Here is a 23,234-nt window from a genome sequence, read left to right as displayed (position 1 = left end):
CACCAGACCCAATCCAGAAAAGCTCCGGAGGAATCGAGGGACCTGTGGAAGTAAAGGTGGGTGATTTTTTTTGGTTAGTTCTGCTTTAAGCAGGGTTTATTTGAGTCCTTTAATTGGAGAATGTTGTATGTTGAAAAGCATGTTGTATCTTTTTTACATGAATTTATCTGTACTCTTTGGATTAGGTTCTTTTGAACCCTTTTCTTCCTCTTATGTAGTTCACCCATGATGTATAGTTATTAACTTTTAAGTGCAATAAAGTACCCATCCTTAACTACACAGAACAATCAGACAAGAACATTTGTTCTTGTGAATTGTTCCTAAATGTACCCATATAAGTTTTATTTATTAGTGTTCCTCAGTGCATACAACCTGGGTTTGGAACAAAATTTTTGTGTAAATTAAATTACATTTTGCCTTTTATCTGTCATAATAATATTAATTATATGAAATGATTAACGTCCTTGAAAACCAAACCTCCTGAGTTCTAATTTTTCATATACAGTAGTCATTTTCAGTATAAGCATTTATAAAGGTTGATAAACAATGATTTTCTTCCAGTAATCAGAACGGCTACTGTTCAGCCACAACTGGAAATAACTTAATTGTTGTCAAGATGATTATACTCATACTTATTACTTTTTCATTCTTTCTATCAATTAGTGGCGCCAATCAAGCTTTCAAGTAGTGTAGTTTTGTTGTTGGTAAAGCAGCAGTCATTAAGAAAGCTAATTCCACTCATTTTCAATATTTATTTCCAGATAATTACTTTGTTTTTGTCTATTTTCTTCAATCAGTCCTAACCTAACCTAGTTTTAATAACTAATAACCTAACTTAATAGGCAATTCATTTTTCATAATATAGTCGTAATTTTCATTCTATATTTACCTTGTTAAAGTAGGCATTGACCAAGGTCTATGTAAATGCAAAAGATTGATTTCCTGTTATGTATTTTGATGAATAAGGTTTGTCAGTACTGATGGCTCCCCTTGAATGTTTTATTTAATGTATATTTTTGGCACTTTTTGTTCCATTTTGGGGCTTTTTTTTCTCGTTTGGACATTCCTTGCCATATGCTTAATTGCATGTTGCTTTACATCTGTGTACCAAAAGTAAAAGGGAGTGTTCACAGTGGGGCATAGACAGCAAAAACAACATTTTTGATGGGGAGGTAAACCTGCTCTTTACAAAGGTAAAAAAATACATTTTGGCTCGACATACATGTTTTTGTAACTTATGCATATTTTTTAATAGGGGGAATTAGTTGTGACATGTGCTCTAACTTGTTCAGAATTTGACTGATGGTTTACGTATGAATTTTTTGGCCTTGATTGATGATTTAATTATGAAATTACCTAATACTACAGTACATGGTGTTTTTATTATAGTCAATTTAGCTATTTTCTGAAACTGAAATTACTTTAATATCTATATTTCCTATAAAGATGCTGCATTTTGACATGTAGGACTTATCTGAGTTTCGATGTATGATTCAGCAGTGTTGGTATTTGTTATATGGTATTTTCCAATTGTAAATTAGGCGAAAAGTACAGAGATGTTGCCTGCTGAACTTCTGGTCAAGTTTTTTTCCTTTTTATCAGTTTTGAGTACAGTGGGAAGAATTTGGACTTCTGCTATTAATTGCCATTATTATCACCATGGCAGATTCTGCTTTACCCTTTTTTTCTAAATGATCATTACCATGGATACAGAAAAAGAGAAGAAAAAACATGTAACTATTGTCACCAGAGCAGGAGGTGAAGAGAAATCTTCAAATATGGTTAACTGTAAATGTTGTTAAAGGTGGGATTTTCCCTAATTTTGGGAAATCGGATTAGGTCACACCAGTTAGAACAATACATTAAGCACCTAACTCTACTCTATTTAAAACTGTAAAACTGGAGTTCAAGTTTAAGACAGCATGAATGATCTGTACGTTTCTTGTTGTTGCCTTGCTTCCCAATAAAGGATGTTAAAGAAAAATTGTTGCTTTGCTTTCCAATAAAATATGTTAAAGAAACATTTAAAATTTATGTTTTTTTTGTTTTTGACCTTTACAGATTTTGCACAGTTGGCTTTGCATGTTTAGAAGAGCTCTTGGTTATCCATTACAGAATGGAAGCTACACACTCAATTGATTTACTTTATTGAAGTGTCTGTAATTTCATACACAAGAGAGTTGATTCCAGACAATCCCAACAAGATGAATATTTCAACAGATTTCGGTAATCAGTCCATATATGACAACATGTCTACAATGCTGCCTTTAGACGAAGAGTGTGCTTTGCCATTAGCAATTGTGTTTACTTTATCATTGGCCTATGGAATTGTTATGATACTCGGACTCTCTGGAAATTTGGCTCTCATCATCATTATTCTACGGCAAAAAGAAATGCGCAATGTCACTAATATCCTTATTGTAAATTTGTCATTTTCTGATCTGCTGGCAACAATAATGTGTCTGCCGTTTACTTTAGTTTACACCCTAATGGATCACTGGATTTTTGGAGTGGGTATGTGTAAACTGAATGAATATATACAGTGTGTCTCAGTGACAGTCTCCATTTTCTCACTGGTTCTCATTGCTATCGAGCGTCATCAGCTGATCATAAATCCTCGTGGCTGGAGACCAAACAACAGACACGCTTGTGTTGGAATCACAGCAATATGGATGGTAGCCTTGGCTGCTTCTTTGCCATTCATGATGTATAGTTCCTTAACAGATGAACCGTTCAAGAATATAACCATTGATTTATATATTGGTAAATACGTGTGCCTTCAAGAGTTCCCAGATGAAAAATTCAGACTTACATACACAACACTGCTATTTGTTGTACAATACCTTGGACCACTTTGCTTTATTTTCGTATGCTATACTAAGGTAAGATTTTACTTTTCATATTAATATATAATTAAATATTACAGTTGCTACAAAGACCTATGTATTTATGTGTTGTGTGTATATATCCAGGTCATGAAAAAGCTAGTAGTAGTAACTATCTCCATGATTTAAATGTACACATACGTAACACTTTGCTCTGCACTTCCGAGGTTCTGTCAACCATCTCATATAAATGTACATTACTCCAGTAAAGTAAAGTTGTTCTGTTACTATCACATAATACCCTCCTATTTATTTACCCCCTTTCTCACAACTTGCAATGTTGTTTAATTCACACATTAATGCTCATTGGTGTCATAAAAAAAATTATGATTGGAATGAGGTGACCCAATGGAGGTATAAAAGCTGAGTTATGTCGCTGGCACTCAATTAAACAGATAAAACATTTAAAAGAGTGGTGAAATTCCTTCACTGTTAAAAAAAATAATCTGACTGAGTATGAGAAACCCCTACTTCATGACCTGGAGATATGCTAATAACACATATAAACAGGTCTGTCTTTGAGCTTTTAATACTTCCTTATTATTATTATTATCTGCATTCCAACCATAAAGTCATCGAATTTCAAGCCAATAATATTTTTATGATGATGACACGTAATGTTTTTATGCTTATGTCTATTTGTAATCTCTTTCTGTTTCTTTATACCTACTACAAAGTTCTTCAGTTTAATAAATATTTGTTTCTTGTACCCTTTCATAAGCAGTAATGTCCATGTTATCTAAGTGCTTCAGAGACAATAAAATAAATCACTTATTGTGTTTTTTACTTTACAGGTATACCATATATTATGCCCCCCTGAAATGAATAGTTTCAATGTATACATTGCTATAGTTGAGTGTTAGACTTTGCATTGTATGTACATAAGATTATCCACATTCATTTACAGAATCTACCCATACATAAACCATTCTTGTGCTGCTGTTACTAGCATTCTAGTGTTTGTTGCTTTTTATTATTAATAATATTATTGCAAAAAAATTAAAATGAACACATGCATTTGACTGCTTTAGAGGTGTCCACTTTTCATGCCCTATGGATTTAATTGGCAAACCCTGATGTCTAATTTGGGGCCCTTATCATGTAACCTTCATCAGCCAGCAGTTGGAGTGTTCTCATCTTCAGTGCTTAGGCGGTATTACTGGTATTAGTCTATTCTATAATAGATTGTGCTGAAAGGAATATTAGTAATTTTTTTAAGGGTGTTGTAGGGAGCACAAACGTGGGAGCATTGATTTTTAAGGAAACTGAACAGGCAGTGATCAGCAGTTTCAAGTAACATCTTCATGCTCTCTGATTATATACAATAATACCCACACTTTGAGTTTTCTGTATAGTGAAAAGTAACTTTGGGAAAAATACCCAATTATGTTTTAGAAAAATTAAAAATAAGAATTTTGCTTGCACATGATCAGAATTTTGATGTCACCTTTGTTTTAGCTCATATTGAAAGCTTAGTGAAAACCTTTCTTTCTAACGTGGAAAAGCAAAAAGATGATCCTCTCTTGTAGAAAATGTAGCCAAATCGTGTTTAACACTTTGATAATATCAGGCCAGGTAATGCAATAATACACCTACTTCCTAAAACATTATTAGTCATAATAAGCACCATTGAGTATAAATACAGCCAGATAGGGTCATTAAAATAAAACATTCTCCTTCAAGTGCATAAATAACGAAAATTGGTTCAACAATGCACTGTAAAATGGAAAAATTGTATTGTTGGAGTGTATTATTATACACAATAACAGTAAGAGTGAAGAAGCAATTTTTCATTATACTATAAATCATTTGAAACAAAATGTAGTAACCATTTGTTAATCTTTCAGATATTTCTCAGATTAAAAAGAAGGAACAACATGATGGACAAGATGAGAGACAATAAGTACAGATCCAGCGAAACAAAGAGAATCAATATCATGCTTTTTTCCATTGTAGTTGGATTCGCACTGTGCTGGCTGCCATTCTTCATCTTCAACTTGGTGTTTGACTGGAACCACGAGGCTGTTGCCATGTGCCACCATAACTTGTTATTTTTGATCTGTCATTTAACAGCGATGATTTCGACTTGTGTTAATCCAATTTTTTATGGTTTTCTCAACAAAAACTTTCAGAGGGACCTACAGTTTTTCTTTAATTTTTGTGATTTTAGATCTAGAGAAGATGACTATGAGACTATAGCAATGTCTACCATGCACACCGATGTTTCTAAAACATCTTTGAAGCAAGCAAGCCCAATAGCATAAAATTTGGACAACCTATTGCCTGATTATTGGCAGTTACTGTGTTGGAAGTCTATGTCCAAAACAAGCACAAAATCATTGCATTCGGCTAACTCATCATCACCCAGCACTTAAGCATTTGTATTTATGAGACTTGTGATCAGCATTATTGTATAGGGACATACTCTAATATTTGGGTGTCGGGTAATTCCATACATTTTGGTAATTATGCTTTTGTATCAAAGCATTCACTGCCATATTGTTATGCATTGCCATTCTACTGTGACATGTTTTAATTTCATTTATGTGAATAAGCGTGGCTTTTGGCACACAGAACAACTTAAATACATTTCTCACCCAAAACTGTGAATGTTACACTCTTTTATACTTTTACACTTGGCCTGTTCACCTAAAAATAGTTATGAAATATTAAATGTGGTATTTATTATAAATGTTACTTTTATACCTATTTTAGTAGATTTTCATAAATCTATATATGTACAGTAATCTACACAAGAGTATTTGCATTGTATTATAGAGACACTGCATGATTCTTTGCTATTCATTTACAAACACTATAGCTGCAGATATTTATTATCCTGGGTGGAAAATATTTAGGGGAGTGTGCCTTAAAAGTTTAAGATACATTAAACAGCTTTTTGTGTTCTTTTGTGTTATTTATAATGGCAAATATGAAATAACTTGCTTGCCAGTATCTGGGTGTTCTGAAATTAAAATTCAGTGAAAATGGAACCTATACTCCGATACATGTGAGCTCTATTTTAAAGTCTAACATTTCCAATCATTTAAAGAAGGATTTTGTGTTTTTTAACATTTGGTATATTAACAGCATATACCAGGTTATTACCAACTTTTAGTGATTCTTTCAATAGAATCAACCAGCAGCAACGTCCTATACAATTGTCTTTGCTTTGGCCATTTTGTTCTATTTAAAAAAAAAACAGGTTTGCCAAGATTTGGGCAATGGATTGTATGAAGAAATATTTATATCATTGGTGTGGCTGTTGTATTTGGTTGCTGATTTAAATGGACCTCCCAATTAAATAGCAACTGTCCTATGAACCACCATATACAAGGAATTGCACATTTTGGGCTAAAATATCATATATGGCAGTACTTTATTACTGTCTGTAACCTTGTTAGATGTAGTTCATCTCTTTAATTGTCCAGATCACCAAAGTACCGGTGAACAAAAGTCAAAATAAACTGTTTGGTTGGCATCAGAGCAGGAATAAAGGGGAAATCTTGCAGTGGGTATATTGGTTACCATGAAAACTACATAGGTATTTCACATATGTTGAAAAGTAATTCTCTCACTTCTTATCTAGAGGGCAAGAATTAAAGGTGAATCCCCCCCCCCCCCCCCCAAAAAAAAAAACCAAAAAAAAAAAACCACAAAACAGAAAAAAGGATAACTGTTCTAACTCATCCCCACTTTACATCAAAAATGTAGGTTTTACTTGAGATGTTCTTCATTTTTCTTTAGCAATAAACAATATTTTAATTTGTCAAATACAAACAATTTAAATTAATTCAGATTATTTGTTTAAAAATGGAATATGTTTGGCACAGTTTAGTTTGGATTCACCCCAATTCAAAATCTGATTGGTTGTACCATTACAGAAGAGGGCAAACATTTATCAGACAGCTTTCTGGGTCTTGCTTATAGTCAATGGCACCAAGATATAGAAAGTAATATGAAGTAATCTGTATTCATGTAAAGATTTCATTAAAAAATGTCAAGCATGTTAAAGGTTACTTGATTTCCAGCCAGTAACAGATGTATCTTTAAATAGTTTAAATTATCTCTGTTTTTCATGTTTTCTTAAGAAATGACCTCTACCTCACTAGATTTGTCTGGAAATTCACATGTTATGTACTTCGACATGATCTAACTCCTAAACTGGTATGCTTTGGGGAGGGAGGGGTGTAAAAGTCAGGAAAAGTCTTTAGCACCAGGCCATTTAATATCAACTTGCCAAGGCAGCCTACTTGGGTGCTGTTGCTGCCCAAGTTTCAAATCAAATTAAATGAAAGTTTTAATTTAAAGCAGCTGCCAGTCACAATAACTCCAATAGCTGCTTCAGTTCACAAGGTGTGGAACCAGAATTTGATTTTTTTTCGGGTAAGACTAACACACTTACCTTTCTTTAAACCTCCTTTGTTAAAACCTAAAGGCTATAATTACATTTTAGATGTGATTTTGCACTTTTGTAATGCAGGTTCATTTTCTAATGTTTGTATCGTAGAAAATAACTTATATGTCCCCAAATCAAATTTAAAAACAAATTCATTTGGTATCTAACTATTCCTAATTTTTTGGTATTTGCAAACTATTTCTTTCAGAATAGGGCGCCATTGCCCTTTGTGTTTCTCTAACATTTCAATAAAAAGCTAGGGTGATAAAAATACTATTCTGAAAAGTTAGTATGAGTAATACATGCAAAGATTGTCTTTAGTATATGAATTATTATTTGAATATACTATTTTATCTGTGTATGTATACATGAATTCAGATCAATCCACCTAGCTAAAAGTACCTGGTACAATTTATACACGCCATGGTGCCTACATTGGTCACTTTTTATTCACATAGAATGATTCTTTTTCTGTAAAAAATGTGGCACAGCTGCTTAAAGATTCTTGAGAGAAATGCAGTTTGCTCTAAATCTTGTCACTGTCACTTCTAATGTTAGAATAAAGCTATGTAAAGTTAAAACAGATGGTCATATAATGCATATCATACATGTTTTAGATATAGTAAGCAGAATATATTATTTTTCACATAAGTAATTGTTTAATAAAACCATTGTTTGTCACAATCTAAAATGAATTGAATCTAAATCTAAAATGTCATCTTGAATTGTGTTCTACCCTTCAAAACCTTTATTATGTAAAATATAATAGAAAACTTAGCTTTGACTGACAATAAATGAGAAATGAATTAAAGTATTTTTCTAATAATGCTTAACTGGTAACTGTAACAAAATCAAAACTCCACAGGATCTTATAAGAGATATGTACTGACAGAAATGTGAAATTATCTATAATGTAATCTTAAACCTTTGGCTTCATTTTTTTTTTGAGAGCCTTATAAAGTAAGCAAAACAGGAAAGTCAAACTGAAGTCAGAACCCTTCCATATATGTTCTGGTCCGGGGCAAATAGTACTGAATCCACTGTTTGAGTATATTAGCTGGGATACTAAAATTTTAAGAAAAGTTGGCAATGACATTCTTCATACTTCCTCTAGTGACAGTGTCATTGATGTAAAATCTGCCAGAATAAGTACCCTGAAAAAGATGATCAATAGAAATGTATACAGTTTTCAGAAGTGACACAAAGGTTTGCAGGAGGAACCAAAAAGATATGCAAGTGATCAAGGAGATAAAAACTTCCTGAAGGGTTGGTTTCCCTGTGGACTTTGGGGGTCCATCTTTACTGTCAGCAAAATATATAAGCAAATGCTTAATTCTTTTACAGAAATGATTTTTTTTAGCAGATTTGCAAAATATTGAGGGAAAGTAGGTAGGAGATTTCCCAGTTATTAATAAAATATTTTACTAGATTATGCAGCCTAATATGTAGTTTGGTAAAAAAAAAAGTTTATAACAACATTTAAATTTTATATATAGCGAAAGACAGAGATGCAATAATTTAACATGTAATATAAACAGTATTGAAATGTATTTGTTATTATCTTTAAATATATATATGTGTGTTTAAAAAGTATTCTAAATGGCTTAAAGGTATTTATTTGAATAAATACATTGTTTAATATTTTATATTTATAAGCATATTTTTAGGTTTAGTTTCATAGGTTTACTATTGTGTGGGGCAAAAGTCATGGGTAAATGTCATTAGTCCTTCTAAGCTTTTCTATAAGGAACAAAATGGTTCCTGCAGTTTGTATAGGGTGACCAAAGTCTTGAAGATGCTGAGATCAAAACAAAGTATAGAAAAACCGACATTTCTCTTACTATCTATTGTTCTTCTCTCTCATCCACACTGATAGACAGATTTATACAGGCAGATAAACTAAGTAGTGCTCACTGAAGGGCTCTGGGGCGAACTAAGAAGTGGAACACAATTCTGTTGGTTGACACATTCGGGTTTACATGAGGGCCTATGTTACTGACTTCAGATGTGTTTGTGAAGCATAAGGATTTGGCTTGTGTTATTTATGTTTTGAATTTGATCATTTGAAGTCGTCTTCACTTTGAAATTTGCATTTCCTATTTTTTTTTTTTAAATCAATAGGACTTAAGAGAATTGGTAAATCCACCTCAAACACAAGTTGTTTTACTAGTCTTAGACTTGCCTCTGAATATAGTACCCAATAATGTATGCTAATAGGGCTACCTTTGCTTTTGGGAGTTGTATCCAATATTCCTGTTATACCATGAAAGTAGATGACACTGGCCTATTGGTCACTTTGCACTGACTGGTAATTCACTGTATAATGCTCACATACAAATTTAAAATTAAACAATAAATAAGTCAGTGTAATGATGAATGGGCACAAGTTTATTAGGTGTCAAAATTAAGATTTATGTGTGGGAAGCTGAAACCATAATGTGCCAGTTCTAGTAATATTCCTATGAAAAAGTATCCTATACGACTGTAAGTTTGGCCTTGGATAAATAGGTAAACATGAATCAATGTTTTCCCTCTGAATGTCAATGGTATAAGCTCATGTGCTTGTTTTATAAAAGTTCTGCTGACTTTTTTCACTTTACAATATTCTGAATAATTGCTGTATAACACATGCTGCCTTGTGATGTGCTCTGCAAAAATGGGGGCAAGCACAAAACTTTTAGAGAAGAGACTCAAACAAAACTCCTAAACTACTTATTGTTTTACTTCTATGTACATGTTAATGTTTTGTTTTGCAAATCCCCTATACAAATCCTGTATATAATATTATATATATAATATATTATATACATATATATATATTCTTTTACATATCACAGAAGGTTGTCAGCAATTATTTGTTCATAATAATAATAATAATGTAGCTTGTTTCAATCAGATTGCCTGACATTGAAGAGAAATACAGTCACCAGGAATTTTCCTGCGGTATTTGCTAATTGCAAACACTCTGGGTATATCATGATTCTGGCATGTATTCATATGTAAAGGTCTCATTCTATTCTACTACAGCATAAAGCTCTGATGCAAACTCCTATGCTCCCATGCAGAAGAATCCCCTTTCTATAATTCCTATAGCTATAGGCTGGAATGGTTTTTTGTATTGTTATTCTTCTAAGACATTGCAGTGTCAACAAAATGATTGCTTATATACTGCCATAGACATAAGCACACCACACATTTTAATCAGTTTTCTCAAGCAATGCAACTGTTCAAAGATTGTTAATGATAATTGGATAGTATAAGAAACACAAAGCTTTAAACACAGCATGCTGGAACATTTCTTTGGCCAATAATTCAATTACTTTCTTTTCCAAGAGGAAAGGGAAAAAAGCTTTTACTGCCATAGTTAATGGAGTGTGAGTTGGGAAGAAAAGTTGCAACAGCATCCAGAAGCCATTATACTGCAATGCCATGCCAGGCCATTCAACCTTAAGGATTAGCTGTTTCCATTTATACTCATCTCCAAAGCTAAATATCCCTGACAGATTAGGTTTAATCAAAAGATTGTACAGATAGTGTTTAGGTTGAATAAATGCTAACATGCAGAAAGTATAGAAACACTTGTTGCTAATATAATATACAGTATATAGTACTGTGTACAACGTGGGCATAACCTGAGATTTTACTATCATAAATTATTTGGCTATTACTGTTGACAGCTGTGCTCTGTGGCTTTTAACACATAAAAAGAAAGGAAAGAGGATGCAGTAAAGACGTTGGAGAAAAAGCAAAAAGCGATGCTATGGTTGCTCGTTATCCTTTTTACCAAATATTCATCATATTACAAGATAAAGACTATCTGTCCACCTTTGTCTTTTGGTACATAAAATGTGTAGAGATGCTTTGTACTGTATGCAGAACAGTGATAAATAAACCACAGAAATCTCTAATATTCCAACTACTATATATTAATCTAGTCCTACAGCTGAATATGAAAAAATAACAACAGAGAACTCGGCATTCTTCTTCACATTGACAAAACAAATTTACTAATTTACTTGACAAATGCACATAAAATATTACCATTAAAGCAGAATTCAGGTCAAACAGAACAATACCCATAACCCTGCCAAAATATTTGTAATTAGTTCTTACAATCATTATTTACACACTACTGCTATACTGCATAACCAGAATGTAGAAATACCATTTACTGTTACAGAATTGCAGTTTCCTATAATGCTGTGCAGGAAGGAGCAGCACCACACCCATGAGAAAGGATCAGCATTACACTTATGATGAAGGAATAGCTCCACATTCATATGAAAGTAACAGCACCATTCCTGTGAGAGAAGATTAGAACTTTACCCATGAGGAAGGAGTAGTGCCACACCCATGAGGAATGAGTAGCTCCACAGCAATGAGCTCATCCTGTGCACACCTCTACATCTAGAACTTTCTCTCCAGCTCCCAGCACCAAAAAATCTTGACGGATTGTGCAGCTCAGTAGGTTTACATGCATTTTTTTTATCTTTATTATGTTTTATTCTACTAAAATAATTCTTACATATACCACAAGAAAATGTTTTGAAACAATATGCATTCCCTTTAAATGGAAGGGAATGTCCAAGGTCAGGCTTCATTTATTGAGAGATAACAGGAACTAAAGTAAACCTAGTATACCATGACCATGCCGGAATTTGGTAGACTAAAAGATATAGGTAGCCAAGTCAAGTTTGCCCCTGGCTTTCAAGCCTCTCTCTTTTTGGTCAAAGGATCTTCTCATTGTCTTAAAGAACCAATTAAGAGGCTCTATAAGTGGTTTTGGTGGAGCCAAGCTAAATTTTACAGAGGAAGTAGAGACTTATATTTCATTGTAACTGGTTTATGATCTACTGATTATTTTGATTATTTTTTCACCTAAGTTTGTAACACCCACACTTTAAGCATCTGTTATTTGGGATCAAGCACCAAACACTGCATGATTTATAAGATTTTCCTAAGGAATATTTATTATAAAGAGCAGGAAAACAATAAAGCAGATTAGTATATTAAGTCTTTATAATACACATACTTTTAAATATTACAGTTATTTAGCACATATTTAGTACCAATATAAGATGAGTACAGATGCTATAATTTTGTTACCCAAGACGAACGTTCATGATTGTCGAAAATCCAGTTCTTGTACAGCTGTACCCTAACATTGCTCAATGATTCCCCCTGCTAGTTTGAATTGAATGACCAATAGCTAATGGCTACTGCTGTTTTCTATGGAAGAGCATGCATCAGGCCAACTCCTTCCCCTCCTCTTAGAAACAGTGCTGTCTGTACAGTGCTTGTACGTTTCTACTGTTGCTGGAAACTATCAGTAACGTTAATGGAAGTGTGTACATAGTTTAAGTGTCCCCTGGCCTCTTTCCCTGGACTCTTATTACTTTAGCACTTCATCCCTACTTCTTGTCACCCGCTGTCAGAGAAACCTAAAATGTGTTTGCTAATAGATGTCAGCTATAAAGAAAACAAAGTATTAGGCTTTTGTTGTAGAAGCTGAAGCTGCAGGTACAGGCACACATTCTTTCTAGATTTTCGCAATATTTGTGCTCTAAAGCTCCAACACATAATAATAAATAATGTGTACAGTATTGCTACTCCATGTTAGTCTATCCAAAACCAGGCATAACCTATGCAAAATGTAATCTGGATTGGATTAATGATTGACATACAAATCGATCTTTGCAACAAACTACACATATTAAATCTAACATCCATGATAACTGATCAGTATTATGAATATTTTCAACATTGTATATCAAGTGGTTTTGATTATAAAGGGATGGTTAACTAAACAACAAAAAAAAATTGACAAATTTTTAATCCATTTTCTAACCAAATATTAATTCAAACTATTGTAACAAAGCACCAATTTGATTGATTTTGAATCTTTTGACATTTTACTTTACTCAATGATCTAACTGATCAAAGCATTGAAATCTGTTTTAGAATATCTTGCATCATCTTGAACTACATGAATCATTTTGGCACAATGCATAAAGTAGCTGTACCATATAACAAGTAAAAAGCTCAATATAGTGAGAATATCATATATCATCCTATATGTCTAATGCTTTTATGGTTACTGACTCCATGGTTACAGGTTGCCATGGAAGTAAGTAAAGGAAAAGAGTTCAGAAAATGTATGTTACTATTTTTTAATAGATGTTACTATGTAAGGCACTTATATCTGAATCCAGGCTAAATTCAAATCAATGAAATCTGGATTTATGGTGTTCACCTAAGGCTAAGAAATAACAGAATATATATATATATATATATATATATATATATATATATATATATATAGTATTAAGGAAATTAGGACTTGTGTGGTCATCGTGGTTACCATTTGACCATTTACTTTATTTGAAGCCACTAATTATATTAATTATACCCAGTTTTTAAACAATTAAATAGAACATGAAAAATAAATGTATGTTAACACATGAGCTTCTGAGTTAAGTCTATATCCCAGAGGATGCATACATGATCTAGTGTATTTAAAAAGGTTAAAATCATTTGTGAATGTTAGATCTGCTAAAGCATCTTCCTAGAGGATTGTATGTCACATTATATGCAGATTAAAATATCAAAACCCCACAGCAGTTGAATTATTGAAATAATTTGTAGTAATTGAAAGACATAGGAGAATTTGATTAAGAAGACACCATTCCCAGATTTACTGTAATACATTTTCTACTTACAAGTATATTATCCAATACTGCTTGTATGTTGTGGCATTGTTTTCCTGTATTTAAGGTGCTTTTGGAATGCACATCAAACACAAGTCCGCAAAATCCCATTACCTGTATTTGAGTAGAAAACATGGCAATTTACAAGCTAGATTTGACCTGCTTGTCTTGCTAGGTTTTTAGTAGTGCCTGTCCTTACAGGAGATATTTCCTCACAATTACATTCAGAGGATGAAGTGATGGAAAATCTTTCCAAGAGTGTGACAGACAAAAAAAAAATAAGTTGAAGTTTTAACTCTTCACTGCTATATTCGAAACTACAAAAAAGTAGCTAAAGTTAAGCTTTAACCCATCTGATTACAGTAAACCAAAATCATATTCATTGATCTTGCTCACTGTCCATTTTATATGATTACTTACTTCACCAATTTGTGTGGTATAGAGGTCTTATATTCAGAATGTTTCAAGGGAAGCTAGACTTACATGTATGCAGCCACCCTGCAGTGATGACAGATCCTGTCATCACTTAATCCTTGGAAGGCTTCATCTTCACTGTTGCTTCCATGGGGGACAGCGATCCTCTTCGGCCATTAGATTGCCACTAATGATGTTACTCCTGAAAATGCATTGTAAATCTTTTTTGCCAATTAGTATTACATCCTGATGACTTTATGTTTTCTGAGTTAAGTTACATATTCAAAATGAATAAATATTAAACATCTAAACATGTTATTTTTGAGTAAGATAAATCTTCAAAATAAATTAAATCATAATGAAATCATGACTATAACAAGCTAAAGTGATTAATGGCACAACATCTTTTAGGAGGCAGAAAAAACAAAGTTTCAATTAGTTAGCAATCCAGAGCTAAAACAGTGACATATCTATAAATAAAAGATGTCCAGGCCCATTGTGAATTCTTTTTAGCTGAAATCTTATATGCTCACACATGTTGTATGGTTTTGTGTTTATGGTGTGAATAAATAGGATAAATCATTTGACCCTGATCATTGTTTTAAAAGGGTCCAAAGGACCTGTATTCTCCATCTTTGTTTATTAAGGGATCCAAATTCCATGTGCTATTGTAATGTGAGTTATTTATAAAGGTTCTACCCTGCATAACCACATGATTCCATTCATTGTGAGATGGTAGTGGGAATATTGTTTCCCCCTACCAGGTAAAATCTGCTATCTACTATCTAAATATCTAATATACTAAACCAACTGTTTCCAATTTTCAACAGATTTTTTGAATTCTTTAATGGAGGCACAATGAGGGAATGAGCAGGCTTTTACAGGCAATCTGTAAACTTATTGTTTATTTACACAATGATTAAATCATATTTCCAACATAGGTCAACTGCACTACTGTATGATTCAAAACTAAACACACTGTAGAAATAAGTGTTTGAAAACAAACAAATCGAGATGTCAAAAGGTGTTTTAACGAACAGAATCTCAAGTACCCGACGCGTTTCACCCCTTGGCTTCCTCAGGGGACATTGAAATCAAAGGTAAACTATTGTCATAAATGTACACATTTATACAGAGAAAAACATTTTCAACTGCAATGATAATTGGAGTACATTTACTTACATATTAAATAAAGCTGTACAGATTAATAGGGGACAATAGGTTAACTTTTTATTTAGATGTACCTTTGATCTCAATGTCCTCTGAGGAAACCAAGGGGCGAATACTCGAGATTCTGTTCGTTAAAACACCTTTTGATATCCCGATTTTCTTGTTTTTAAACACTTATTTGTACAGTGTGTTTAGTTTTGGTTCAATCACAGTAGTGCAGTTGACCTATGTTGGAAACAGGATTTAACCACTGTGTGAATAAACAAATAGTCTCCTTAAAATAGGATTGCCAGTAAAAGCCTGCTCATTCTTTCATTGTGCCTCTATTATAGATGTATCCAGGCTTGGCAATTATCAACTTTAGGTAATGCAGGAACCCCTGTTGGTATACCCCCTTCCTCTGATTTATTGAATTCTTATTTTTATTGTACAGTAAAATACATCACCAGAACAAGTGCTCTTCCTTCTACTTAGACTATGGTGTGTCTTTTCACTGGACTAGATAGCTATTTTTTTTATTAATGATAAGGTACACAAAGGTGAACTGGATAATTAAATCAATGCTAAAATTCACATACACATGTTTACGCCAAGTCTATTACACTGTTTTTTCACTTTCTGGCTCACCATATAGATTATGACTTTTTGCACCATATTTAAGGTGTCAAGAAAAGGTTTGCCTCCAGCTACAAGACCAGAAAAACTATCCTTGCATAGGATTTTCACCAGATGTAAATTTTCTGCTACATTAAATCAGCTCTTAGAATAACACGACATGCCTTTACTGCATGTCATTTATGTAACAGAAACAAGTCAGTGTAGAAAGAGATGCCAAGAATGTATAATTATGAGCAATGGAAAACAAAAGTGTTGCATGTTAATAATGTGTTTATACAATGAAAGGACACACAATCACCTGAGCCAAATTGTACACAGAACAAAGACAATCTCTTGATATATCATCATACCATCATATGCTATACTTGTCTCTGCTTTTGTGCTTCTGTACATAACGTGAAAAGACAGTAATGTGTTTGTTTTACTATTCTGGAAATTAAGATTTTTTTTGTGGAATGTGTAAATATTGGACAATAATGTATATGTATTTTTAATCACGCACTATTTTTCATGCTTTTCATAGTTCTTTATCATTATCTAATTTTACAGCTTTCTATTACAGGGCAATAATGTACAATATGATTGCTGTCAGCCACATAAAATATTATATAACCAGAAATATGTTCATGTACACAACTAATTAAAATGTATGCTTTGCTTGTTTCTTTGTAAAACAGAAAATTTACACATGTAATCAACACTCTGTTAAATAAATTGAAATATTTTAGCCAGCCTAATATGACTGTATGATGTATGTTAACATTGCAGTGTTGTTATTAAATATTGAAAAATATTATCAGGATAAACTTAGTTGCAGGGTAACAATTTTCTTGGTAATAGGTAAATTCCTGGAAAAAAAGTGAATTTTAAAGTAAAACTCCAGTAATTGTTAGTGGTAGATCATCTTATTCTGTAAAACCAATTGAATATGAATCACAAATGTTCTCCAGCTGATTAAAGTGGTAATTAGATTGACTCAGCATCTTACCTGCATTTAATTAGCCACAGAGCCTGTGTAATTTATATGTGTCAGATTTTAAGGGGATGAAGTGGCAAACCTATCACAGCCCATTCACAGACATGGAGGTTAATGCACATTGACAGTGATGCAGAAAATGGTTACTTTATCTCTGTAATGTCTCTTAAAATAGTAGTGTACCACCAGCGATGTTAATGTGCCTAGGCACTCCTGTGCATACAGCCTAACTGTTGTATATCTATATATTTGTAGCACAAGCTGCCCTGCTGCCTCTGTTGGCCTATGTACACACGTCAGATGATTCTCTTCCGATTCAAGCCACAGGGCTTGTCTCGGACAAAAACCTGGCATGTACAGAGGCCGCCGGACATTGTTCATGGATACATCCTGGAGGATTCATGAACGGCAGAAGACAAACAAACGCAATGGTGAAGGGAGTAGAGGTCAGCGGGGTGCCGCTCACTCGTTTACCCCCTCTCCTTTTTATAGAACAGAATGGGGCTGTATGTACAACACTCCTTCATTCATCTTTCGGTCGTTTGTCATTTGACAAAAATCTAGCAAGTGTACACAGCCTTAGGTATTGGTTTGGAAAATCTTAGACTTGGAATGAGATTCGCTAATATCATGACTGTACTGCTCACTGTTCTGCCTGCTGGAGACTCAAACACGAGAAAGGGTGAACCTTTTTGGGTACTGTTTAGGCATAATTAACATGAATGGATGTTCCCTATAACAAAGTACATCTTGTACATCAGAGAACTGTTTTCATAAAGTTTTCACAAAAGAGGATTTGTATTATGACAGATGGATATAAATCCCCTTGCCAAATAACATTTGTCTATAATTCATGTCCTCTAAAAACCCTCTCATAAGGGAAAACTATTAAATGAATGTTCTGTATAAAGATTGTCACCTTACCTTAGAAATAACTTTTAGCTGTCTTCAGTTTTCTTTAATTTTTCCAGTCTTGAAATGTTCTTTGAAAGTACACATGTTTAAAGGGGAAATACATTAAAGCAGAAATAAACTCAGCCAACTCACCTATCCACGTTACAGCGCTGGGTGCTACCATCTTTCTTCATTACTTCATCTTGGGGACGATTTTCAGCCATCGTAGTTGGCCGTGCGGGGGTGAAGTAACATTCATTACAGCACATGCAAGGGAGTACGGGAATGCTGGGTTTCCTTGGCAACCAAAGCTGATGCTGAGCATGCGCAGCTCGGATTTTTGCTAGAAACCCGGGGAGATCAGACAGGTTAGACACAATATTGCAGAAGGGGCGCCCCCCTTTTTGTTCCTGTCAGTTTAAAGGAGTATTGTAATGGTTACCTCAACTGTTAAAGTTATATTAGGTAGGGATTGTCCTCGGCCTGCTTTCTGGTTCTTTGTTATTTCTTACAGGTAATTGGCTGACAATATCACAGGGCAGAAGAGATCACCAGTCATATATCTGTAACAGGTACCCCCCCCCCCTCCTTGTTTTCTCTGTCCCCTTTGTGGGGTAATGTCACCCACTTGTGGGTGGGCAGTAGTTAGTTATATTTGGCTATGTTTTAATGATTTGTAGTTGGTTGCGTAAGAATTACACTTGAGTGTTAAAGTGACATGGTTGTTAAAGAGTTATCAATAAATCGGAGTTTTCTTACAGGATCTGTTTAAATAAATAAAGGTTAAATTTGATTTAAACCCAACAAAGGGGCTGCGACCTAAGTTTTACCATCATACTAGTTGTGGAGTTTTTATTAAAGATCGTTGTTATCTAAGCTTATCTGGGGGGATCTATGGGGAGTACAATCCCATGTCTCTTTCTGCAAACACAATCAGCCTGATCATAGAAATTTAAATAGGGTGTAGGTCTCATTTTTCCTTTGCGGAATTGTTGTATTTTTTCTATTACAGTGAATTCCACAGAAGATGCTGGAACATTCAAAAGACAAGAACATAGAAAACTTACAGGTGACCAAGAAGAAAGTCAGGAATCAGTGGTAGGAAGATTTTACATTTGAACTTGTGGAAACATTAGCTACCTAACAGGAAGTCATGTGAGTAGGAAAATATTTGGTTCAGACAATGTCATCTTTATCATAAACATTATTAGTTCTGAAAACTTTTTAAAATATCAGTCTATTTATTAACTGATGTTTTTACAGAAATGAACTGGAATAAAAAGATCACATGATTTCTAAATATGTGGAAGAATATGGACAGCAGTGAGGCAGGAGATAGAGATGTAGAAAGACAAGAACAACGTTTTTGCACGCAATAGGAGTCAGGATTTTGGTTAAATTTGAGCCTGAACGTCATGCAGTGAGAGACAATATTCAAATACTTCATGAATTTATTTTTTGTCATTTCCTCATTTTTTGGGGGAAAGGGAGGGGGTATGATGAACTTATTTAAATCAGACCTAGAAAATTCTGACTGTAAAAACAACAATAGCTAAATGTCTTAGTTGCTAAGCAACAACCTCAAGGCATATAAGGAGAAACATTTTATTCACTCTATAACACCTTAAGGATTATTTTTAAGATCTGAAAAAACTGTGAAATTCACAGTTTGATCTTGAAGGCTGAGATGATACACTTAAAGCAAAACTCTTCTTTTTGGCAGTACTCTTTGCTGATAGATGATAGGGTTCTTTGTTTTTAGGTTTTTTTTTGTACACATTATCTTTATAACTAGTGAGATATAAAACATACATACATGATACCAGTAGCACCGTGCAAAAAAAAGGAACTATGAGTCTCAGCATTCCCAACCAACCAGAATCACTGAAACTTTAATAATTCATAAAACAAAATAAGACAAAATCGTTTGATTACCCCAGTAGGGGCACTAAACCTTAAGCTAGAATGTGCTATACATTCCTTTTTAACTGTAATAAAAATTAACTGTAATTACCTAACCAAAACCATATTTAAATAACACGTCAATTTAAATGCCATCAGGGTGTTAAAACAACTCAAGCAACAACATAATTCCAGCGAGATTAGAGAAATCCCTTCTATGAATAAGTTCAGCATATAGGAGTTTTTTGACCCTAGTGGTTATGAAATTTTTGAGTGTGACTCGATGTAGAAAAAAAATGTAGGAAGCAGTAACCCCGAGTCACACTCGGGGTAAGTAAACCTATAGAAAACAATAGTAAATAAAGCTCTTACCTGATTCGCCAGCGTCCTCCATCGTCCTTCTTTTTTTCACGTCTTTTTTCTTCCTCCGGCCGGCGTTCTCTGCACTCGATGAGTTAACGGGGAATTCCGCTCGGGGCGGGGCGGGAAATTCAAATTTATATCTAAAATAACTGTATTGAATGCAAAACAGTGGATTTATATGTGTAAAAGCAGTATATTGTTTTTCATGAACATCTATTTTACAGTAATATAGTAGTATTATTATAATATTTATTTAAAAAAATATTTTATTATTTTGACATGACTTTATGTTTCAAACTTTATTATACCCATACTATTATAATATATTGTAAAATAAATTTTCATGAAAAACAATGTACTGCTTTTAGAGGAGGTTAAAGGCCATTGATGAATGTATGCTTGGGATTAATTAAAGCATATTCTGAATTCCACTGACTCCCTGTAAAACAAGGCTACGCACTGAGAATAAACTACTCCGGGTGTCTGATTTAGACAATAAGCTAGTTTGTATATTGCCATACAGATCTGAACTAAAAACTGAGACAAGATTATATTTCACTATTATTTATTTTATTATAAGATTATTATTATTATATTATTATTTCTAATTGTAAGTTTTTTTCTTTTGTTATATTCATTTATTCTAGGAATATTTGCATTCATTTATTTTATAAATATGTTTTATATTAGGATTATATATTATCTTAATTATTACTGCTATACTATAAGAAACTCACAGGCACATATTTGTGTGGCCACTTAATATTTTATAGCAAAAACATGGAAACAAGCTTCTCTAATGGTAGGTAATCTCCTCTAAAGAACCAGAAGGATATACAATGCAGAGAAAATGTGTAACATTTCACAATCCAGACATGGTCACCTGGTAGCTCTTCATATTCCCGGACTCCCCCTCTGATAATACTATGAGTGTCATATAGTAAGCAGTTGCAGGGATAAGTGGAGGATGACTTTGATGTAACATTCCTGGCTCCTGTGAGGTGGAAAAAGTGAAGTCTGGTGTCTAGGTAATGGTATTGTACATTTTTTACAATTCCATAAAACAATAAACTGTTCTAATTAATTCATGTTAAGACAATATTAGTAAAGCCTTCAGTAAAAGTAAGTATATAGTGGTGGACCAAGCATCTGAGACATGCCTTGCAATATTTCATGACTGGGGATTGTTTAGGATAAAATGTCAGGCATTAAGGATCTGTTCTGGTACATATTTATAAATCATGGGATTCTGCAACTGCTACCAATGACTGCTACATGTGGCATTACAACAGAGAATTAGGTTCTATTTTTATACTTCTAAGTTAGTTATACATTTGATAGGCATGCTTGTATTCATTTTACAGTACAGAAAATACAAAAGGTGGTTTCCATTTCCCTAGATATTTTAATAACTGCTTTTTTAGTGTTCTAAAATAAAAATATTACTTTAAATGATAAAAAAGCACATTTAGTATTTTAACAAAAAGATACTTTTTCTATATTCCAATACCTGTCAGTATGAAGTGAGAATGGTAGCTGCTGGAATGCTCCCTGTGCTCCAGCGTGATCTTGTAATAGCGATAAGGCAAAATCTTGCCTGACAATGACAGCAAAAACTCAGCATCATCCACAAAAGCAGCTGCTTGGAATCATATTCTGGTAAGTAGCAGCACTAAACATCAATGCATGACTGAGGTTAAACTTTGTCCTATTAACACCAGCAATGGGGTTTTATTGTTGCTCCCACTTACATTAATGATGTTTTAACTCAGCCTGACATAAACTAAAAAGCTCATTTTACCTGACACAAACAAAAGGATTTATTTTAGTGATGGGCATATTTTACTGACACTAACACCACCCATATGGAGCTTTATTTGCTTCCATCAGATGACAAGGATATACTGTATAAATGTCAATTATTTTAAATAAAAAGTTTTGTTCTGTTTTAAATGATAAACCAAGACTTTGTTATCAGTGGATTTCTGAGATGGAGCAACCTTGCTGTTAAAAAGGCTGAGTATCCCTTGAACAGTACAAAAGCCTTGAAGCTTCTTTTGTCAGTACAGCACAGATGATTTATAACCTCTAAATACAATACTGAGAGATAGAATTAGTGAGCTGAAAGTGCACCCATGCTTGTACAATAATTGGTAGATATCTGTAAAAAAATGTTGGCAATTGTTTTATTGAATTATTGGTAAATCTTTATGGGAAATGGTAATTTTATATATATAATGTCACTTTTGTGTGCAATTAAACATACATAAAATTATAATATTTATCCGATACAGTATCTTGTCCTGATCAGTGCAGTAATTTATGAATGCCAAGATTTGTAACATTGATAGGACGCATGTGCCAGGTCCGAATAAAACTTAGTAGCTGGAGTTTTCTAAATCTACTATGCAAATCCTTTACTTACCTAAGTTTTTGTATCTGCTCTCTCCAACATGTCCCTTCAAAATAAGGGAACAGGTCACTGGATCTCTGGGCTCCTAATTACAAATAAAAGAAACAAAACTGCTAATAAAATAGCAATTATTACACTGGGGAACAATTTTGAACAAATTTTTTGTTGACTTCAATTTTTAAGTTTATTTACACTAAAATAGGTATGCTGATTCTGAAAATGCAGTTAGTTTTCTTCTATCACGTCAGGTTTTTCTCTACCGCTTATATTAATGCGATTACTGTGGCGTGGATTTGTATAGACTATTCATTTACACGCAGGACAGTGTGGTCAGAGGTTGTACGCTGCTCTACGTAGTGAATAAGCAAAATTTATTTTTCTACTTACACACGTATTTCCTTTCTTTAAGAGCATGTCTAGCTCTGCTGTTCTCGTCATCAGAGCCTAAACATCCCTAATTCATTTTGTTATATCTGTGGCAGTTTCACCATTC

At 33.5% G+C, this 23,234-nt stretch overlaps 1 protein-coding gene and 1 long non-coding RNA gene across 3 annotated transcripts in view; one reads left to right on the top strand and one right to left on the bottom strand.

Annotated features, from left to right (window-relative positions):
- Nucleotides 1–16,940, top strand: part of NPY1R (neuropeptide Y receptor Y1) — a 43,060-nt gene extending 26,120 nt beyond the window's left edge. For both annotated transcript variants that reach the window (XM_072405999.1, XM_072405998.1), the window contains 2 exons: nucleotides 2,062–2,882; nucleotides 4,733–16,940. In XM_072405999.1, the coding sequence (XP_072262100.1) occupies nucleotides 2,205–2,882; nucleotides 4,733–5,149 (1,095 nt within the window). In that variant the 5' untranslated portion in view covers nucleotides 2,062–2,204 and the 3' untranslated portion in view covers nucleotides 5,150–16,940. The remainder of the gene's footprint in view (nucleotides 1–2,061; nucleotides 2,883–4,732) is intronic.
- Nucleotides 16,941–20,129: 3,189 nt separating this feature from the next.
- On the bottom strand, nucleotides 20,130–22,676 carry LOC140326950 (uncharacterized). The gene is made up of 3 exons (XR_011919950.1): nucleotides 21,839–22,676; nucleotides 21,212–21,322; nucleotides 20,130–20,477 (listed from the first exon to the last, which is right to left on the bottom strand). It is a non-coding gene; the product is annotated as an uncharacterized lncRNA (long non-coding RNA).
- Nucleotides 22,677–23,234: the final 558 nt, after the last annotated feature.

Source organism: Pyxicephalus adspersus, chromosome 3 (genome assembly GCF_032062135.1).
Source record: "Pyxicephalus adspersus chromosome 3, UCB_Pads_2.0, whole genome shotgun sequence".
Classification (NCBI taxonomy): Eukaryota; Metazoa; Chordata; class Amphibia; order Anura; family Pyxicephalidae; genus Pyxicephalus; species Pyxicephalus adspersus.
The sequence above is the reverse complement of the archived record's forward strand: the minus strand, read 5'-3'. Positions and strand labels throughout refer to the sequence as shown.